At 41.4% G+C, this 16,440-nt stretch overlaps 1 protein-coding gene and 1 non-coding gene across 13 annotated transcripts in view; both read left to right on the top strand.

Moving 5' to 3' along the window:
- Nucleotides 1-16,440, top strand: part of ST7 (suppression of tumorigenicity 7) — a 256,441-nt gene that overhangs the window by 218,151 nt on the left and 21,850 nt on the right. For 9 of the 12 annotated variants that reach the window (XM_027102111.1, XM_027102109.1, XM_027102114.1 and 6 more), the window contains 2 exons: nucleotides 290-362; nucleotides 1,827-1,929. In XM_027102111.1, the coding sequence (XP_026957912.1) occupies nucleotides 290-362; nucleotides 1,827-1,929 (176 nt within the window). Of the gene's footprint in view, nucleotides 1-289; nucleotides 363-1,121; nucleotides 1,258-1,826; nucleotides 1,930-5,598; nucleotides 6,414-16,440 lie in introns of those variants that run through there. The other 3 variants (XM_027102120.1, XM_027102119.1, XM_027102117.1) reach the window with 3 other exon arrangements.
- On the top strand, nucleotides 14,954-15,060 carry LOC113618615 (U6 spliceosomal RNA). The gene has a single exon (XR_003432051.1). It is a non-coding gene; the product is annotated as a U6 spliceosomal RNA (small nuclear RNA).

Here is a 16,440-nt window from a genome sequence, read left to right as displayed (position 1 = left end):
TTTATGTATTTATAGCTATTCTCTGCTTAAATAAACTCAACATATGAAAAATCCATATTTTAAATAAAAGGTGATTGCTGAACAGTGTGGTGGATTTGAAATTTGAATTATTCACAAAAGTATGAATTACCCTTAGTTTCACCTACCATTTGGCTACATAAGGAACAGTTAAAATATTCTTAATTTATGCTCTTTAGGCTTACATGATTAAAATGCTAGTGCATTAAAAAATCATTGCTCTTTGTTTGTACAGATTTATAACAGTTCCTCCTTTTTTTCTCTCTAACAGATATAAGCTTACCAAAGTCGGCAACGATATGCTACACAGCAGCCTTGCTCAAAGCGAGAGCTGTCTCTGACAAGTAAGTGGATAGTAGCCTGTGCAGTACAGATGCTGGTCTGGACGGAAGGAGATGTGTTGTCTCTGAGGGCTTTCTCTGCAAGTTTTTCTTAGTCTATGAGACCCCTGCTTATGAGCATGCATTTTCCAAAACCTGCATTTTCTTTTCTTTCACTACTAGAAGGAGGGAATGTATATCGCCAGGTATTGTAATGGTGTGTGGGTTCCTAAAGAGGGATTTATATGAAACTCCATGCCTCTGAGGTGACTTTTATTTTTTTTTTTTTTGCCAGACAGTAGATACCAAAAGGCCTGCTTGGGACTTATACAAAATGCCTTCTTTGATTCATTTTTTTGCATATTCCTCTTCCTCCAGCAGTCCAGGGCGGGGTAGTAGTCATAACAAACATATTAATATGGCAAAAGGGGATGGTCATCTCCCTTTCCTTACCTCATCAATTCCAAACTAACTCCCCACCCAGGATCCGTTTACCTTGAGTCACCATCACAGTGGGACATTTGCCCGTTTTGTTCAGGCAGGTGACTGTGGTATAGAGAATTTCCATAAACCCCCAAGATGACTGGCAGGTGAAAGAAATAGATGGCTTAACTGGTTTTGAGTTCATAAACGCTTACACTTCCCGATACACTCCCTCGGTAGCACTGAAAAGCAGATAACAGGAAAAGAAAACAGCCTCTGCTGTGTCAGACAGGTTTGCTGTTAAGTGTGTGTGCACTTCAAGACCGAAGTAATTTTCTTTCATTCTTTTTTATCCTGTAGATCGCCAGTACCTACTGCAACATCTTTTCTCCCTACACAGCGACTCCAGCTTGGGAGGGCAGGGCCAGGGTTGTCACAGCTTCCCCTGTGGTGTCTGCCTGCCAAGCACAGCTCTGGAGTTAGCCCTGGGTGTGAGGTGAGAAAGAGATTGCATGGTCTGGTTTTTTTCATTCACTTGGGCAGGTGTCTCGCCCGCAGTTTGGGCATGCACACTCCCCCTGCCGGAACAGCCCCAAGCAGGCTCGCCTGCTGCTGAAGCTGCAAGACTTAACCCTCCATCGCAGCACTGACATTGGGTTGGGAGCCTCCTTTAAAATTCTCCCCAGTTCTGTTTTTAACCAAGTGCGCTCTTCTGTAACCTAGTTTTCTCTTTTTCCTACACTGTCTGCCCTTGTCAGTCCTACCCCCTCCCCTGACCTAAGCAGGTACCTTCTAGAAAACTTAGATTAGCTATTTAGACAGAGAGACTTCACAGCTGAATTTAATTCCTGCCGCGATTAGATGCAAGCACGCTTTCTGCTTCTGCTGGGGTTTTTGTTGGCCTCTGTCTGAGGGGTCACTCAGAGGTTCTGTGTAGTGGAGGTTTGGAGAGCTCATGCCTTTGGCTCGCTGTGGTTTTCTGGGCCCTTGATGTGTAGATGCCTTTCCAGGTTAATGCCCAAGCAGTGGTCCCAACTGGATGGTGTTTGTCTTTCTGCTTTTCAGATTCTCTCCCGAGGCTGCATCTCGGCGGGGGCTGAGCACGGCAGAGATGAATGCAGTAGAGGCCATTCATAGAGCTGTGGAATTCAATCCTCATGTGCCAAAAGTGAGTCTGTGGAATCCCCATAGGAACTCTTTATGATAGCAGAGAGTGTTCAGTGACCACAATGTCATGTCTCCAATGCACCAGTTATAAAAAAATGAATTGCAACCAATGAATGTTGAGGCCCTGTAGAGCCTATGCTTATTAGCCTTGTTTTTAAGTAAAAAAACAAGAGGCTTTGGGGCCCATTTTCGGGCTTCATACAGTAAGGGTAAATTGATGGACCTAGCTTAGGCAGGCCAGGTCAGGAAGCCTGAAAGTGGCAAAATATGGAGATCCCAAGGGTGTTGATGCATTTGATAGGAATTGCACGCCAGTGATAGTCTTACTTAGAACCAACTCGAGAAATGAACCTTGTTGTGAATAAAAGTGGTAAAAAATACTAATATGACATTCTGTATCTCCATAAGTAAATGATAGGTAATCAGTATTGGCCAGCAAATAATGAGGAAAACCTCAAAGTATGAAGAAGTAGTTTTCTTTTGACTTGTGAGTGCCATTTTAATAGGTATATATATAGTAGGAAATATTTGTCTTGTTAACCACATGACTGACCTATTTATAAATATGCAATATTTCCCATATATTTTTTTAAGAATTTGATTTTAAGGGAGTCAAATCATGGCAGAGGATATTTCTGTAATCTTTTATTCAGAAGAGGAGTGTGTGTTCATGACTTACCCGTATTTGAGTACCTACTACGTGATAGGCACGTGGCTGAGGGCCATTTTCAGTTTCTTGATATTATAAAACACATTTTGACCTCTAGGAAACCTCCTGCAGTTCACATCAGGTACTACAAGACGGTTTTCTTGGCAAAATGTCTGATGAAGACTTTCACTGGTGAAAAATGACAAAGGAAGGCTGTCTTCTTGTTTTGTTGCAGTACTGTAGCAAAGGGTGGGGTTGGGTGTGTGTATGTGTGCCTGTGTGATGATTTATGGACTTGCCTACTTTAATTTGTTGATATCCAGAGTGACAAAGATAAGTGATCTAATATCATTCCTGAGGTTTTACTCAGGTCACGGTCATCTTCTCACAAAACAGGAAATTGAAGAGTGGTGCACAGTGCCATATTTGCAGAAGGATGTATTTATCCACTCTAGTTTCAGTGGATAATGACCAACATAGTATTTGTAGACTTAGGTACTGTATATAGGGTGGTATAAAATATATCTATTTAACATTTTTTCAGCTAAGTTAAAAAATGTTTATTCAAATTTGATTAAAATGTAAAACTAATCATGAAAATATTGTCCTGAATTACAGTAAACTTAGGTCATCAATTAATATTTATTGAATACCATTCTGTAACTACAGAGCTATTTTATGAGCTCTGTAGCTCATAAAATAGCCTTAAAATAAATAAGCCTCTTTTAAAAGTAGTATTGGGCAATAGAGTCCTAGATTCTGAGACAAACACTTGGGTTCCAAATCTGGCTCTGTCATTTATTAGCCATGGGATCTTGGGTTTAGCATCTCTGAACTCAAAGTTTTCCCTCATCTTCCAAATGAAGATAAAAATACAAGACTCACCTATCTTCTGTGATAAAGATCCAGTGAGATAATATGTCCGAAGTTCTTTGAAAATCCTTGAGTGCTGTGTGTCTGTAAACTAGTAAAATTATTAATATTTAGCTCGTTGGCAGCTCCTCAAGTATGGGACCTGAATCTTAATTTTTCCAGTTATACCACCCTGAGCCTTGTAATCCTGGGACACAAGATAGAAAACTGGAACAATACTTGTTGGTTAGATATCTTAATTGAAGCTGTCGTTTCATTCTAGATAATGGTCTTAAATGGTTGAGCCTCCAGAAGAGTAGTAAAAGCCCTAAGAAATAGTTTAAAGCTGCCATGGAAGAATTTAACCTCAGTCAACTGCATTCTGCTTGCAAAACAGAAGTCTTCTAAAAGTGGAAATTATTTGAAAAAGTTGAAATAATTTGATTTCACTTTACCTTCTAATCATGAAACTGAGAAAAGATAGGGCATGTAGGTAAACTGATTCTCCATCCCTTTGCTTTGTTGGTGATTGTGCTGAGGGGGAAACTTGTTTCCAGATCGTCCTCATTATTGGCATTTCTGTGGGGAAAAAGCCCTGTGAGCTACTGACCTCATATGTTCAGAATTAATCACAAACCTCTGGTACTCGTGTACCGTATGCAGGCTGCTATAAACATCTTTTATACGTGTTCTGTTTGTTGGACTGCTTGCTAATGCTTTAGCAGACATGCACATACACGTGCATACGTGCACACATCTGCGTGACCACGAATGTACATACACGTGCACGCGCATGTATGTGTGTGTGTATATATATGTATATGACTTTTCAGGCAGAGAATAGCCTTAATTCTAATGAAACATCAGTGGAGGATATAAACACGTAGATTCTTGTTGTAAGAAGGGATCTTAAATGTCATGTAGGACACCTTCCCATTTTAAGCTTAAATCTCTCCTCATAATGATACTATGATAATTATGTTTATTTTTGGTTTCTATTAATGTTTACTATGTGGCAAGCACAGTGCTAACTGAACTACATATGCCATCTCATTTATTTTTCATAACAACATTGTGAAGTGTATCACATTATTATCCCTGCTACATAGATGAGGGCACTGCAGGTTTGGAGAGGTTAAGTAATCTGCTCTTGGTCACACAGTAATTAAATGACAGAGCCTGAACTGATTCTGGGTTGTCCGGCTCTTAAACATCTCCCTCCACTGACCCCCAGATCCCACCAGGTGGCAGACCAGCCTAGGCTTGAACCTTCAAATGATGGCGGCCACATCCCTTCCCAAGGCACTCAATTCCCTGTAGACAATTCATATTTCTTCAGGATATTATCATGTCTTAAACACTGCCATAGCCTTCTTTTTCTCTTTCACAAGAAGTTGTCAGTGGCCCACCACAGGAATTTTCAGTATATACACGCTGTTTTACCCAATTATAGTCTGCTTGGCAGGAGAAAAAAATACCAAATATGATAACTGTGAACCGCCTTCCATAAATTTCCATCTTAGTTCCAACTGGTATCCCAGTAAGCATAGTTAATATTTCAACATCCAATGATAAATATTAGTTATTTACCCCAGGAGGGTTATTCTTAGGAACTCTCTTTACCTGCAAACATGAGGAGTAGGGAGTATAGCTCCTAACCACATCTCAGGACTGGGAAATAAATAACAATAGTAGGGCTTCCCTGGTGGTGCAGTGGTTGAGAGTCCGCCTGCCGATGCAGAGGACATGGGTTCGTGCCCCGGTCCGGGAGGATCCCACATGCCGCGGAGCGGCTGGGCCCGTGAGCCATGGCCACTGAGCCTGCGCGTCCGGAGGCTGTGCTCAGCGACGGGAGAGGCCACAACAGTGAGAGGCCCACGTACTGAAAAATAAATAAATAAATAACAATAGTAAAAAGCCATGGATTTCTGTTCTGAAGGAGAGCCTCTGAAGCCGTTAGATTCTAAACATGAGGATTTCTGAAGCCTTGGATTGCAGCAGATTATAAGGAGGAAGCAGCCCATAGGCTCATACTACGAATCGAATTGTGTTACTCCCCTCCCAAGGAAGTGCAGCAGTGTCTCCAACCCTATGGAAGGTACCAACTCCTTGGATAGTTCTTCAGGACCCCTCATGATCTAACCCAACTTGTTTTTCATTTTTTTCTAGATCCTTCCAACAGTCCACTTACTGTTCCAGAAACATTCTTCTCCTCTTCCCTCTTTGCTGCTTCTGAGGCAGTCCTCCTCATCCTTCACCCCCACCATTACAAGTCACCACCAGGAAGCCTGTGCTCTCCTTGTCCCAGAATCAGTCTTCCCCCTCTGGTCTCTCACTACAGTGCATTGATTATGTGCTTACTGTTCACCTCTTTTTGAGAATGACTAGGGGTATTAGGATCTTAATCATGCTGGTGATTTCCAAGAACTGGGTACACAGTTGAAGAAGACAAATCTTTAAACCATTAGAGGACTTTCCCATTTAATGTGATTAAAATAGCAGTTTTGAGTTTAAAGAGAGTTTCTCCATTTTTTTCAAGAAAATTTCACTCATGTAATGCTGGACAAATGAAGGGTAAGTTCAGCTCTGTTCTGTATTATCTATGTATTGTTATGTTGTATTGCTATATACTGTTTAATGGATTTTGGGCTTCAGTTTTTTTCTTCCACTTTCCCGGAAAATGTGCTTCCTCACCTGCCCTGCTCTTGCCCAGCTGGACAAGGTTGACATGGGAGGGACGCATTTCTATCAGTGATCCGTTACTTTACACAGACCTAAGTTAATTAGTGCTATGTGCTCTTAGTATGCTACACCTCCATCGTAAGGCTCTCCCTGTGAAGAGACACATTTTTGGTTTGCAGGATGTTACATTCACTCCTTCAGGGTGCTAAAGATAAATTTCATTTTGACAAATTTCCAAAATAGACTAAATTATTGGTTTGTTACAAGCAGTATTAGATATGGTTTTTCCCTCTGTAGTGGTATTATAATAATAATTTTTATATTTGAGAAAAGAATAAAGCCATTCATAATCCCATCATATCTAGTCATATTTAAGACCATTTTTTTAGCCTTTTTCCTATGCATTTTTCATACTTAGGAATCATAATCACATAGCATATTCATATTTTTAAAAATTAACATGGGACGCTTCAGTTGGACTTTATGGTTGGGAATTGGGGGTAAATTTATTCCTCCTGGGGGAGGATCATCAGATTTTCAGAGTTCTCTGACCTTAAAATGGTTATCCTCTAACTTAACAGTAAAGTGCACGTCTTTTAGCCATGTGCCTTCAAACGTTTTAAAATATTCTCTGGATGATTTACTTCCTTTTTTTTTGTTATAAAAAGCACATAACATAAAATCTACCCTCTTAACAAATTTTTAAGTATACAGCACGGCGTTGTTAACTATAAGCCTGTCGTCATACAGCAGATCTCTAGAACCTTTTCATCTTCGTGACAGACACTTTATACCAGTCGAACAGCAACTCTGCATTTCTCCCTCCTCCCAGGCCCTGGTAGCCACCATTCTACTTTCTGCTGCTATGCATTTTACTCCTTTCGCTACCTCATATAGGTGGAATCATGCAGTATTTGTCCTTCTGTTACTTATTTCACTTAGCATGATGTCCTCCAAGTTCATCCATATTGTAGCATAAGGCAGGGTTTCTTTCTTTTTTAAGACTAAATAATATTCCATTGTGTGTGTGTGTGTGTTTGTGTGTATATATATCACATTTTCTTTATTCATGCTTTCGTTGATGGAAATTTAGGTTGTTTCCACTTCTCAGCTATTGTGAACATGGGAGTGTAAATATCTCTTCAGGATTCTGTTTTCAGTTCTTTTAGATGAATCCCCAGAAGTGTGATTGCTGGATCATGTTTTTAATTTTTTGAGGGGTCTTCATATCGGCTGCACCATTTTACATTCCCCCAACAGTGCACAGGAGTTCTAGTTTCTCCACTTCCTTGCTAACACTTGTCATATTTTATTTTTTTGATAGTGGCCATCCTAACATGTGTGAGGTGATATCTTAATGTGGTTTTGATTTACATTTCCCTGATGATCTGTGATGTTACCTTTTCATGTACCTGTTGATCATTGTATGTCTTCTTTCGAAAAATGGCATTTCAAGTCCTTTGCTCACTCTTAAATCAGGTTATTTTTAAACATTGAGTTGGAAGAGTTCCTTATTTATTTGGATATTAACTCCTTTTCAGCTACGGTTTACAGATATTTTCTCCCATTTCATAGGTTTCCTTTTCACTCTGTTGATTGTTTCCTTCACTGTGCAGAAGCTTTTTATTTCGATGTAGTCCCACTTGTCTACTTTTGCTTTTGTTGCCAGTGCTTTTGGTATCATATCCAAGCAATCATTGCCAAGACCAGTGTTAGGAATTTTTTTCACCTATGTTTAACTCTTAATGCATTTGGAGTTGATTTTTGCCTGTGGGGTAAGATATGGGTCCAGTTTGATTCTTCTGCATGTGGATACCCAGTTTTTCCAGCAACATTTGTTGAAGAGAATGATTTGGTTCTTGCATCCTCTAATTGTAGACATCAGGTTGTGGTCAACTCCAGTAGTGAACCTCTTTGGGCATAAAGATTTTTTGGTCTTTAAGATTATTTTCTTAGGATAAATTTACAGAATGAGAATGACTGAGTAACATGTAGAAGCACTTCAGGGTTCTTGATATTTACTGCCAAGTTGCTTACCAAAAAAATTGTAGCAGTTTACACTCCCATCAGCTGGTGACTCCTACTTTTCCATTTCCTCACACCTTCGCCAGCATTTAGCAGTTTGTCTAAAAACAAAAACGAAACAGAGAGAGTGAGAGAAGGAGAAAAAAATTATGATTTTATTAAGTACAGCTGGAATTCTGTTCTTTTAGTTTGCATTCCTTTGCCACTACTAGTAACGTGGAACATTTTCAGCCATGTGCGTGTCTGAATTGTCAGGCCAAGTATGTAGAGTTCCTATTATTACTGAGAAAGCATTAATTACAATGATGGTGCAAAGGGTACCAACATAAAGGTAGGCAGACCTATCAAGTATTATTGAAAGAGTTCAAAAGTGTTCAAAACAAGGACACCCACTTCCTGTCCATGGGACCAGAGGGAAGTATGGGAAGGAGGAGTTAATTAGCTCCCTGCCTATTTCTATTTTGCTAAAATGGGGATAAGAGTTAAGTCTTCATAAGGTTGTTGAAAAGTAAGTGGAATTACACTGTGTAACTCGTTCAGTGCGTAGTAGGTGCGCGATACGTGCTGGCCCTTTCATCGCCGCTTTGCTTGTACCTTCAGCTCTATTTCTGCACTTGCATGCTGGGTGGAAGTAGGGGCTGCCTAGAAACATGCATTAATGGTACTTCTTGGACCACCCTAGTCTGAAGAAGGATAACCAGAGAGTGTAACAGTGGCGCTACAGGGCCCTGACCTGGAGTACCCACAGGTTCTCCTCAGGCCTCCAGATTTGAGAGGAGTCTCTAGCACGTTCTGGCTGCAGCTGTTGTCTTCAGGGATTTCCAGTTTGTAACTGCTGGCTAAGTCCTTTGCTGATTAAGAGGTGCCCGTTTCTGACCTCTGCCTTGTATTCTTGTTCTAGCATAGCCACTCCTGCTTCCGCCACCAAAAAAAAAAAAAAAAAAACCCAAACAAAACAGGAACGACAAACTAATTAATAACGATTTATTATTTTTAAAGCAATAAACAGTTTTTCCCTCCTAACGCAATCTTATGTGAAACCCCAATGAACAAAGTAATTAAAAGTAGAACCGCTGTGATGAAACTGGAATGAGAAGGCTGGTAGCCCTGCAACCCCGACGCACCTCTGCATACAGAGAGAAGCCTGTGAGCCCTGACCACCACCACGGGAAAACCCCCAGCTTGCGAGGTCCCACGCATAGAACAGGAGGCCCTACACCCATGCTGAGCCCCAGCTACCTGGGATGCTTGGGTGTTGTGGGTGGAGCTATCGAGGGAGAAAAATCAAGAAAGATCACCAGCACCGATGGGGAAAAGCTTTCTTCTTCATCTTGCCTAAAATCCCGGCACTATTAAACCTCGTGCTCATCTTACTGGGCCCACCCAGGGACCTGCAGGGGGTGCAGTTGGCACCCTGAGGGTGCTGGCGGAAGGGGGCTCACCATGCTCCTAAAGCTTATTTACCAACAGAGCAGCCTGAGCTTGACAGAATATTGGGGTGAAGATCTAGTTTTTAAATTATATCAGAGTATGGAGAGAAAGTCGTGAGAAAAATGGAGAGCAAAGAATGAAGAATGTTATGACAGAAATGCATTCCCATTAAAAATTTGCATTTTTTTTTAAAAAGCTCATATCATGTTAATCTAAAATTTCACGGGAATTTTGAAAGGCTCGTGGGGGAAAACATCCTGGTAAATGTATCTGCCAATGGAGTGTCCACAGGACCTTGTTATAATGATGGAAATTCTATTTCTTGCAAACACTAATGCAGGCCTCCCTTTATATCTTGGTAAAGCTGATTGACAGAGTATAAAATTGCTTTTTAATCCAATTTAGGAAACAAAATGTGTAGTGGGTTTTAACATTTAAAAATGCTTGAAGCGTGGAAGCAGAAACTCAGAATACCCTGGCAGATTGTCTGTGATATTGTATATCAATGGTATATTTCAGAAATATTATTTCAATATAAGTTGTTTTTGAATTGAGTCATGTTTTGTTCCAAAGCTTTTTTGCATTAGAGTAAGGAGAATGTATTGTGGAAATATGACCCGGAGAAAAATGAGCAGAAACCAGTTTTTAGCAATGTATCTCAGGAATAGAACGTTTCTAAGAGGTCTCTTTCTTTAACAAAACCCACTGTAGCTGCTCCCACCAAGGTCACTCCCGCCACGGCCTCCCCAGCTCATCCTATCTCATGTCTCCTGGGCATTTGGTCCCACTGACCACTTTTTCTATCTGAGGTCATCTTGGCTCCTTGCCACCTTCTCCTGGGCCACTCCTGCCTCTCTGAGCACTCGTTGCCTGCAGCGCTTCCTCCCTGCTCACCCTCAGGTTGGTTCTCCTTTCCTGCTTGCAGCCCTCCCGGGAGACCTCATGCGCTGCCGCTGCCTCAGCCTCTCCCCGCACACCCAGACCCCTGTCTCCAGCTGCTCTCCCAGGCTCCAGACCTGCACACCTTCACTCCTCACTGCAGGCAGAGAAGTCTGGCAGGCACGACAGCTGCTAAGCCTTTTCCTCCTCTGGTGTCTTCATCTTAGCTAATGATCTCACATTATTCTAGTTTCCTAAACTAGAAATGTCACAGTGACCTTTGATTCCTTCTCTTGCCCTCAGATTCAGCCAGGCACCACGTCCAGGGGAAGTCCCCGTCCTCGGTTTCATCACCCCCTCACTCGGACCGTGACAGGAGCTTTCTGACTTTGCTAACTTGAATCTCTTCCCTGTCGGGTGCTCCTACACGTGACTTGCCCATTTCTTTCAAAACCACAAACTGTACCAACTCACTTCCCGATTGCCTACTGCAGAGGTTTTCAAACTGTCTCCCTAGGAGCCATAAGGGTCTTCAGTCTTCTTGTGGGTCCCTCCCCCAAGATCCCCAGAGTTTTGTTTTACGTCACTTGCACATTCTGTTTGATATTTCCTTTTTTTCCTTTGAACAAATTTGTTGGTGTCTCAAAGTTTGAAACCACGGAATAACTCCGGGTGAAGGTCACACTCTGGAGCATAGCATGCAAGACCTTCTACAACCACTTTTCCTGCTTCACTCCCTCGGAGAGTAGCATACCACCTGAGTTCCGGCGCAGGTTCCATCACATACAACTTGTGCAACCCAGGATGAGCTATTTAACTTCCCAAAGCGTCCATTTTTCCATCTGTAAACTAGGGATAATACTATCAGCTCCCTCACAGAGCTGTAAGGGGTTCCTGAGATAAGAAGCTTGACGCACGTTAGTGCTTCATCAGTGTTGGCAATTCCTGTCATGTTAGTACTCAAGCACCTCAAGATTGCAAGCCCAGTGTGTCCTCTGATGCTTTGGTGCCCAGCCTTGCAGTGGCTTCTGCCTCCCCTCATCTTTACAGGTAAACCTTTGTTTATTTAGTGAGACTGACTCATTTTTTCTGTGAAGCTGTCCCAGAGATAATGCTCCCCGTTTGCTTCCTGATTACTAAGTATAGACCTCTTACTAAGGCAGTCTCCATGTTGAATTTTATCGTTTCTTTGTACACGTATGCGTGCGCACACACACACTCCTACAAAGATTAGGGATTAGCAAGGTAGTTACCTGACCTGATCATGTCCGTGCCCTTCAGGTGAATTGTGGGTGCGCCATATCTGTGCCCTTGGGGCAGACTGTGGGTGCTCCCACAGAAGATCGTTAGAGAGCACTGTGGCCACTGCTGTATCTGTGCCCTTGGGGGACATTACGGCACTCCCATATCTTTCTTTGGGATATACTGTGAACACACCCATATTTTTTGAATGAAGCAAAGTAACTGATGAATAGGTAAGTGAACCAGCAAGAAACAGTTACCTTGAGAAGAGGACCCCTGAGTGGTACTACAGATCACAGGCTGAATTTGGCATTTCAGCTTTGCTTTGTGTTTGTCTCCATATTGGTCAGTTGGTGACTCTGCTGGCAGCCAGTTCTCTTCAGCTGAACTGCTACTACTATAAAATTGCTGAAGTGTTTTACCTAGAAACAGACTCAATCATCTGTGGGACACACATACACAAGAAGTATAACTTACCTCCACAGTAATTTAAATACTTCATTTTTTTGTTTGTTTATTAACAAAACTAGCTACTATTTGGTGAATACTTATGTGCCAGGAGCCGTGTGAATGCTTTACAAATATTATCCTGTGTAATATTCAAAAGTTAAAACAGCAAGATGGGTATTTTTATTTTTCTGTTTTAACAGATGAGCAACCTGAGGTTGAAAGAAATTAAATAACTTGTCCAAGGTCTCTTAGCGGAATAGTAGAGACAGGATTCAAACAGTGATGCAAAGGGGCAGAGGGCAGATGAGGGGAGGGGGCCAGGGCCGGGGGACAGTGCATCTCAGGCTTCATCGCAGCGTGGCCTGAGCGAGCCGAAGTTCCTGCGTCATTTTTGTCCTATTCCAGCGTGCGTCTTACTGAGTCCAGGGTGTGGACAGCATTGAAACTCAGAATATGTAGCATGTCTTCCAAGTAGCACTAGCTGTATTCTCTGAACCCTTTACTGATGTTTTAAAAACATCTTTTCTGGGCTCACAGCCTCTTTCAGAGCCAGTTGCACCAAAGCACTGTACACATATGAAAAATTGCTCTCTCTGGTTATCTTGTTTGTTTGCGTGGTTTGCTGTTTACGTTCTTGATGCAAGTCTAGAAAATAGTTTTGTATTATATATATATATATATATACACACACACGCACATATATATATAGACAGAAAAAATATTAAAATGCTTATTATAGAAAACTTGGAAAGCATAGAAAAAGCACAAAAGAAATTAATCTTCCATAAAATCAAATATTTTGCCACCATTCACATTCAATCTGTGACCTTCCAGTGCTTTTAATGCCTACATGTACATTTGTATTACCCAAATCATAATCTGTACGATACACTTGGTCTTTTCCTTCATGATATGTCAGGAACATTTCCTCATGCTAGTAAATATTCTTCTACTACCTGATTTTGGGGAACAATTTGATAGCTATCATCTAAATGTACTGTTGTTTAATTAATCTGTTCTTTCTCGTTTTGTTTATTCCTGTATTTTTGCCAGTGATTTTCATATGACATCTGCTGTTGTCGGTATTGAAATCCTAAAAGGGGGTATGGATTTTTTGGCATTAATGTCTGTGTGAAGGACAACTTTGGGATCATGTTCACTCTAATTATTATAGAGTTTTAAGATCTTAACAGAAGAGACTTGAGCAGTCACGTGTGGTAGCCTGTGACAGGACGCATCTCTCCTGACAGGTGAGCCGGCCTCTGCTCACAGACCTCCATAAGTAGGCACTACCCAGCTCCTCTTTGCCTGTTCTAACGTTATATGTTCCCATCTTGGGCATAGGAACTAGATTCTGACACAAATAGATTTTGAAAAGTTCCTTCCGAAACCTTTAGAAGCCTTGCTTCAAGATCATTGTGATTTGAGAATCTGGGAAGGAAGTTAAAGGCAGGATGGCAAGCAAGATAGCACAGGATGCTGGCTTAGCGAATAGAAGCCAAGTAACTATTGCAGACAGGCAGGGAGTGTTCTCTGATTTGCAAGCTACAGTTATTCTAATTGATTTCTGCATACTTGTGGATAGGGATCTGCCCTCTTCCATTTATTTTTCTCTCAACAAGGAAGATGTGAAATGTTGCTCCATGCCTTTCTAATTTAAATGTTGCACATGTTGAGAACCGATCTTGCCAGCCATTTTAAGCCTGGCCAGGAACCTAACACATTGTTGTTATTAGCCTTCATTATTTGGTTAGAGCCAACATTTTGTTTGGAACTATGCTGCAGTATAAATCTCCTTTATAGACATAACCTATTTCTGCCATAAAGTAGATGCGATGAGAAGGCCGCTGAGTTTCCTTGGTGAGTTGCTCTAGTTAGTCTCACGAGGCTGCTGAGGCCAGGGGATGCTCATTGTGAGAGAGTTCTTGGGAAATGAGATTCGTGTTCTTGAGGACTTATAATTGAGCTGAGGAGAAGGACACATGGATAGCTAATCTAAGGTGGTTTGTGAAAAGTACACATGTACAAAGATCAGAGGGAGCTTAGGGGAGAAACAGAGCATTACCTCACGGCTCACATTGGGTGGCTGTGGACGACGTCCTTGAAGCCATATGCACCACGTTCAGTCTGAGTAAACCATCTGTCTCACACACATGTGCACTATTGCTTTCCAAATATGTAGATGCCCTGGTGGCCTACAATACTTTTGAACGAATTCTTGTATCATTACTATTTATTGTATAACTATTTGCCATGCTGTGTATTTTTGATCAGTAGATTCTACACTTACAGTTTCTATCATGGGCATCTGTGAAACTTTTTCATGTTAAAAATTGTTTCCGTTACTTCAGGGTTAGAAACTTCCATTGTCTGAAGCAGTGCTGTCCACTAGGACCTTCTGTGATCATAGAAATGTCTCTGCATTGTCCAGTAGGGTAGTCATTAACTCCATATAGCACTCGAGGACTTGAAATACGACTAGTGGGACTGAGGAGCTGAATTTTTAATTTTGTTTGATTTTAATTGATTTAAACTTAAATAGACACACATTAAATAGAGGCTACCGTATTGGACAACACAGATCTAACATATCCCTTTGTAGATAATTTTCTAAAACTCCTCCCTCTTTCCCCAAGTTTCCTCTGCCACGCCCCTTCCTAGTTTGTTTAGACTTCTACCCACATGTGGGTGGCTGCCAGGCCCACTTCTTCTCAGGTGCTCCTATTCCTGAATGTTCCTTAGCCCAAGAGCAGAGTTCTCTCACAGATGTGACTTTGAAAGCCTTTCCTAAATCATAGAAATGAAAAGGAACGGTGTGCTCGCTTCGGCAGCACTTATACTAAAATTGGAACGATACAGAGAAGATTAGCATGGCCCCTGCGCAAGGATGACACGCAAATTCGTGGACCATTCCATATTTTTGAGGGCGTGAAGAAAAGGGAACCCTCTTGCACTGTTGGTGGGAATGTAAATTGATACAGCCACTATGGAGAACAGTATGGAGGTTCCCTAAAAAGCTAAAAATACAGCTACCATACAACCCAGCAATCTCACTACTGGGCATATACCCTGAGAAAACCATAATTCAAAAAGAGTCATGTACCACAATGTTCATTGCAGCTCTATTTACAATAGCCAGGACATGGAAGCAACCTAAGTGTCCATCGGCAGATGAATAGATAAAGAAGATGTGGCACACGTATATAACGGAATAGTACTTAGCCATAAAAAGGGACGAAATTGAGTTATTTGTAATGAGGTGGATGGACCTAGAGTCTGTCATACAGAGTGAAGTAAGTCAGAAAGAGAAAAACAAATACTGTATGCTAACGCACATATATGGAATCTAAAAAAAACGGTACTGATGAACCTAGTGGCAGGGCAGGAATAAAGACACAGGTGAAGAGAACGGGCTTGAGGACACAGCGGGGGAAGGGGAAGCTAGGACAAAGTGAGAGAGTGGCACGGACATATATACACTACCAAATGTAAAATAGACAGCTAGTGGGAAGCAGCCGCATAGCACAGGGAGATCAGCTCGGTGCATTGTGACCACCTAGAGGGGTGGGATAGGGAGGGTGGGAGGGAGATGCAAGAGGGAGGGCATATGAAGATACATGTATATGTATAGCTGATTCACTTTGTTGTATAGCAGAAACTAACACACCACTGTAAAGCAATTATACTCCAATAAAGATACATAAAAAAAAGTTGACTATTTGGTAGGCTATAAATAATTATTAGAAACTCAGAAGTCAAAATCTTATTCTAGGGCACTCATTAAGCAAGAAATTTTCCTTTTCCTTTGTTCTCCTGATGATTATTAAAAAAAATTAATAGAGTTCATAGCATTTTACAAGTTACGACTCTTGGGGCCTTCTAAAATCATCATGGGCAGCAGCAGAAGCCATGACATAAAGGCTTCTATTAAGGTAAAATCACGAGACGATATATTTCTGAACATAAAATTCTACCTTATATTTATATATTTATTATATCAATAGATACAGTGCTAGTTGGATTACTAGGTAATTCAAAATCGTTATTTTTCCTAAAAGATTTTTGTCATTCACTGTTTCAAAACAAGATGAAGGAAGAAGGCAGTAACATGTAGAATTCAAAAAAGCACATGAACTCGTGCTTGAGGACCTCCCATCAAAATAATGAACACCAGAGCTTCCCTGATGGCGCAGTGGTTGAGAGTCCGCCTGCTGATGCAGGGGACATGGGTTCGTGCCTCGGTCTGGGGGGATCCCACATGCCGCCCAGCGGCTGGGCCCGTGAGCCGTGGCTGCTGAGCCT

The sequence above is a fragment of the Aethalodelphis obliquidens genome, unplaced genomic scaffold, assembly GCF_003676395.1.
Source record: "Aethalodelphis obliquidens isolate GAN/ISIS:26980383/991018 unplaced genomic scaffold, ASM367639v1 scaffold5, whole genome shotgun sequence".
Classification (NCBI taxonomy): Eukaryota; Metazoa; Chordata; class Mammalia; order Artiodactyla; family Delphinidae; genus Aethalodelphis; species Aethalodelphis obliquidens.
Note: the sequence above shows the minus strand (reverse complement) of the source record. Positions and strands in the feature narration are given on the sequence as shown.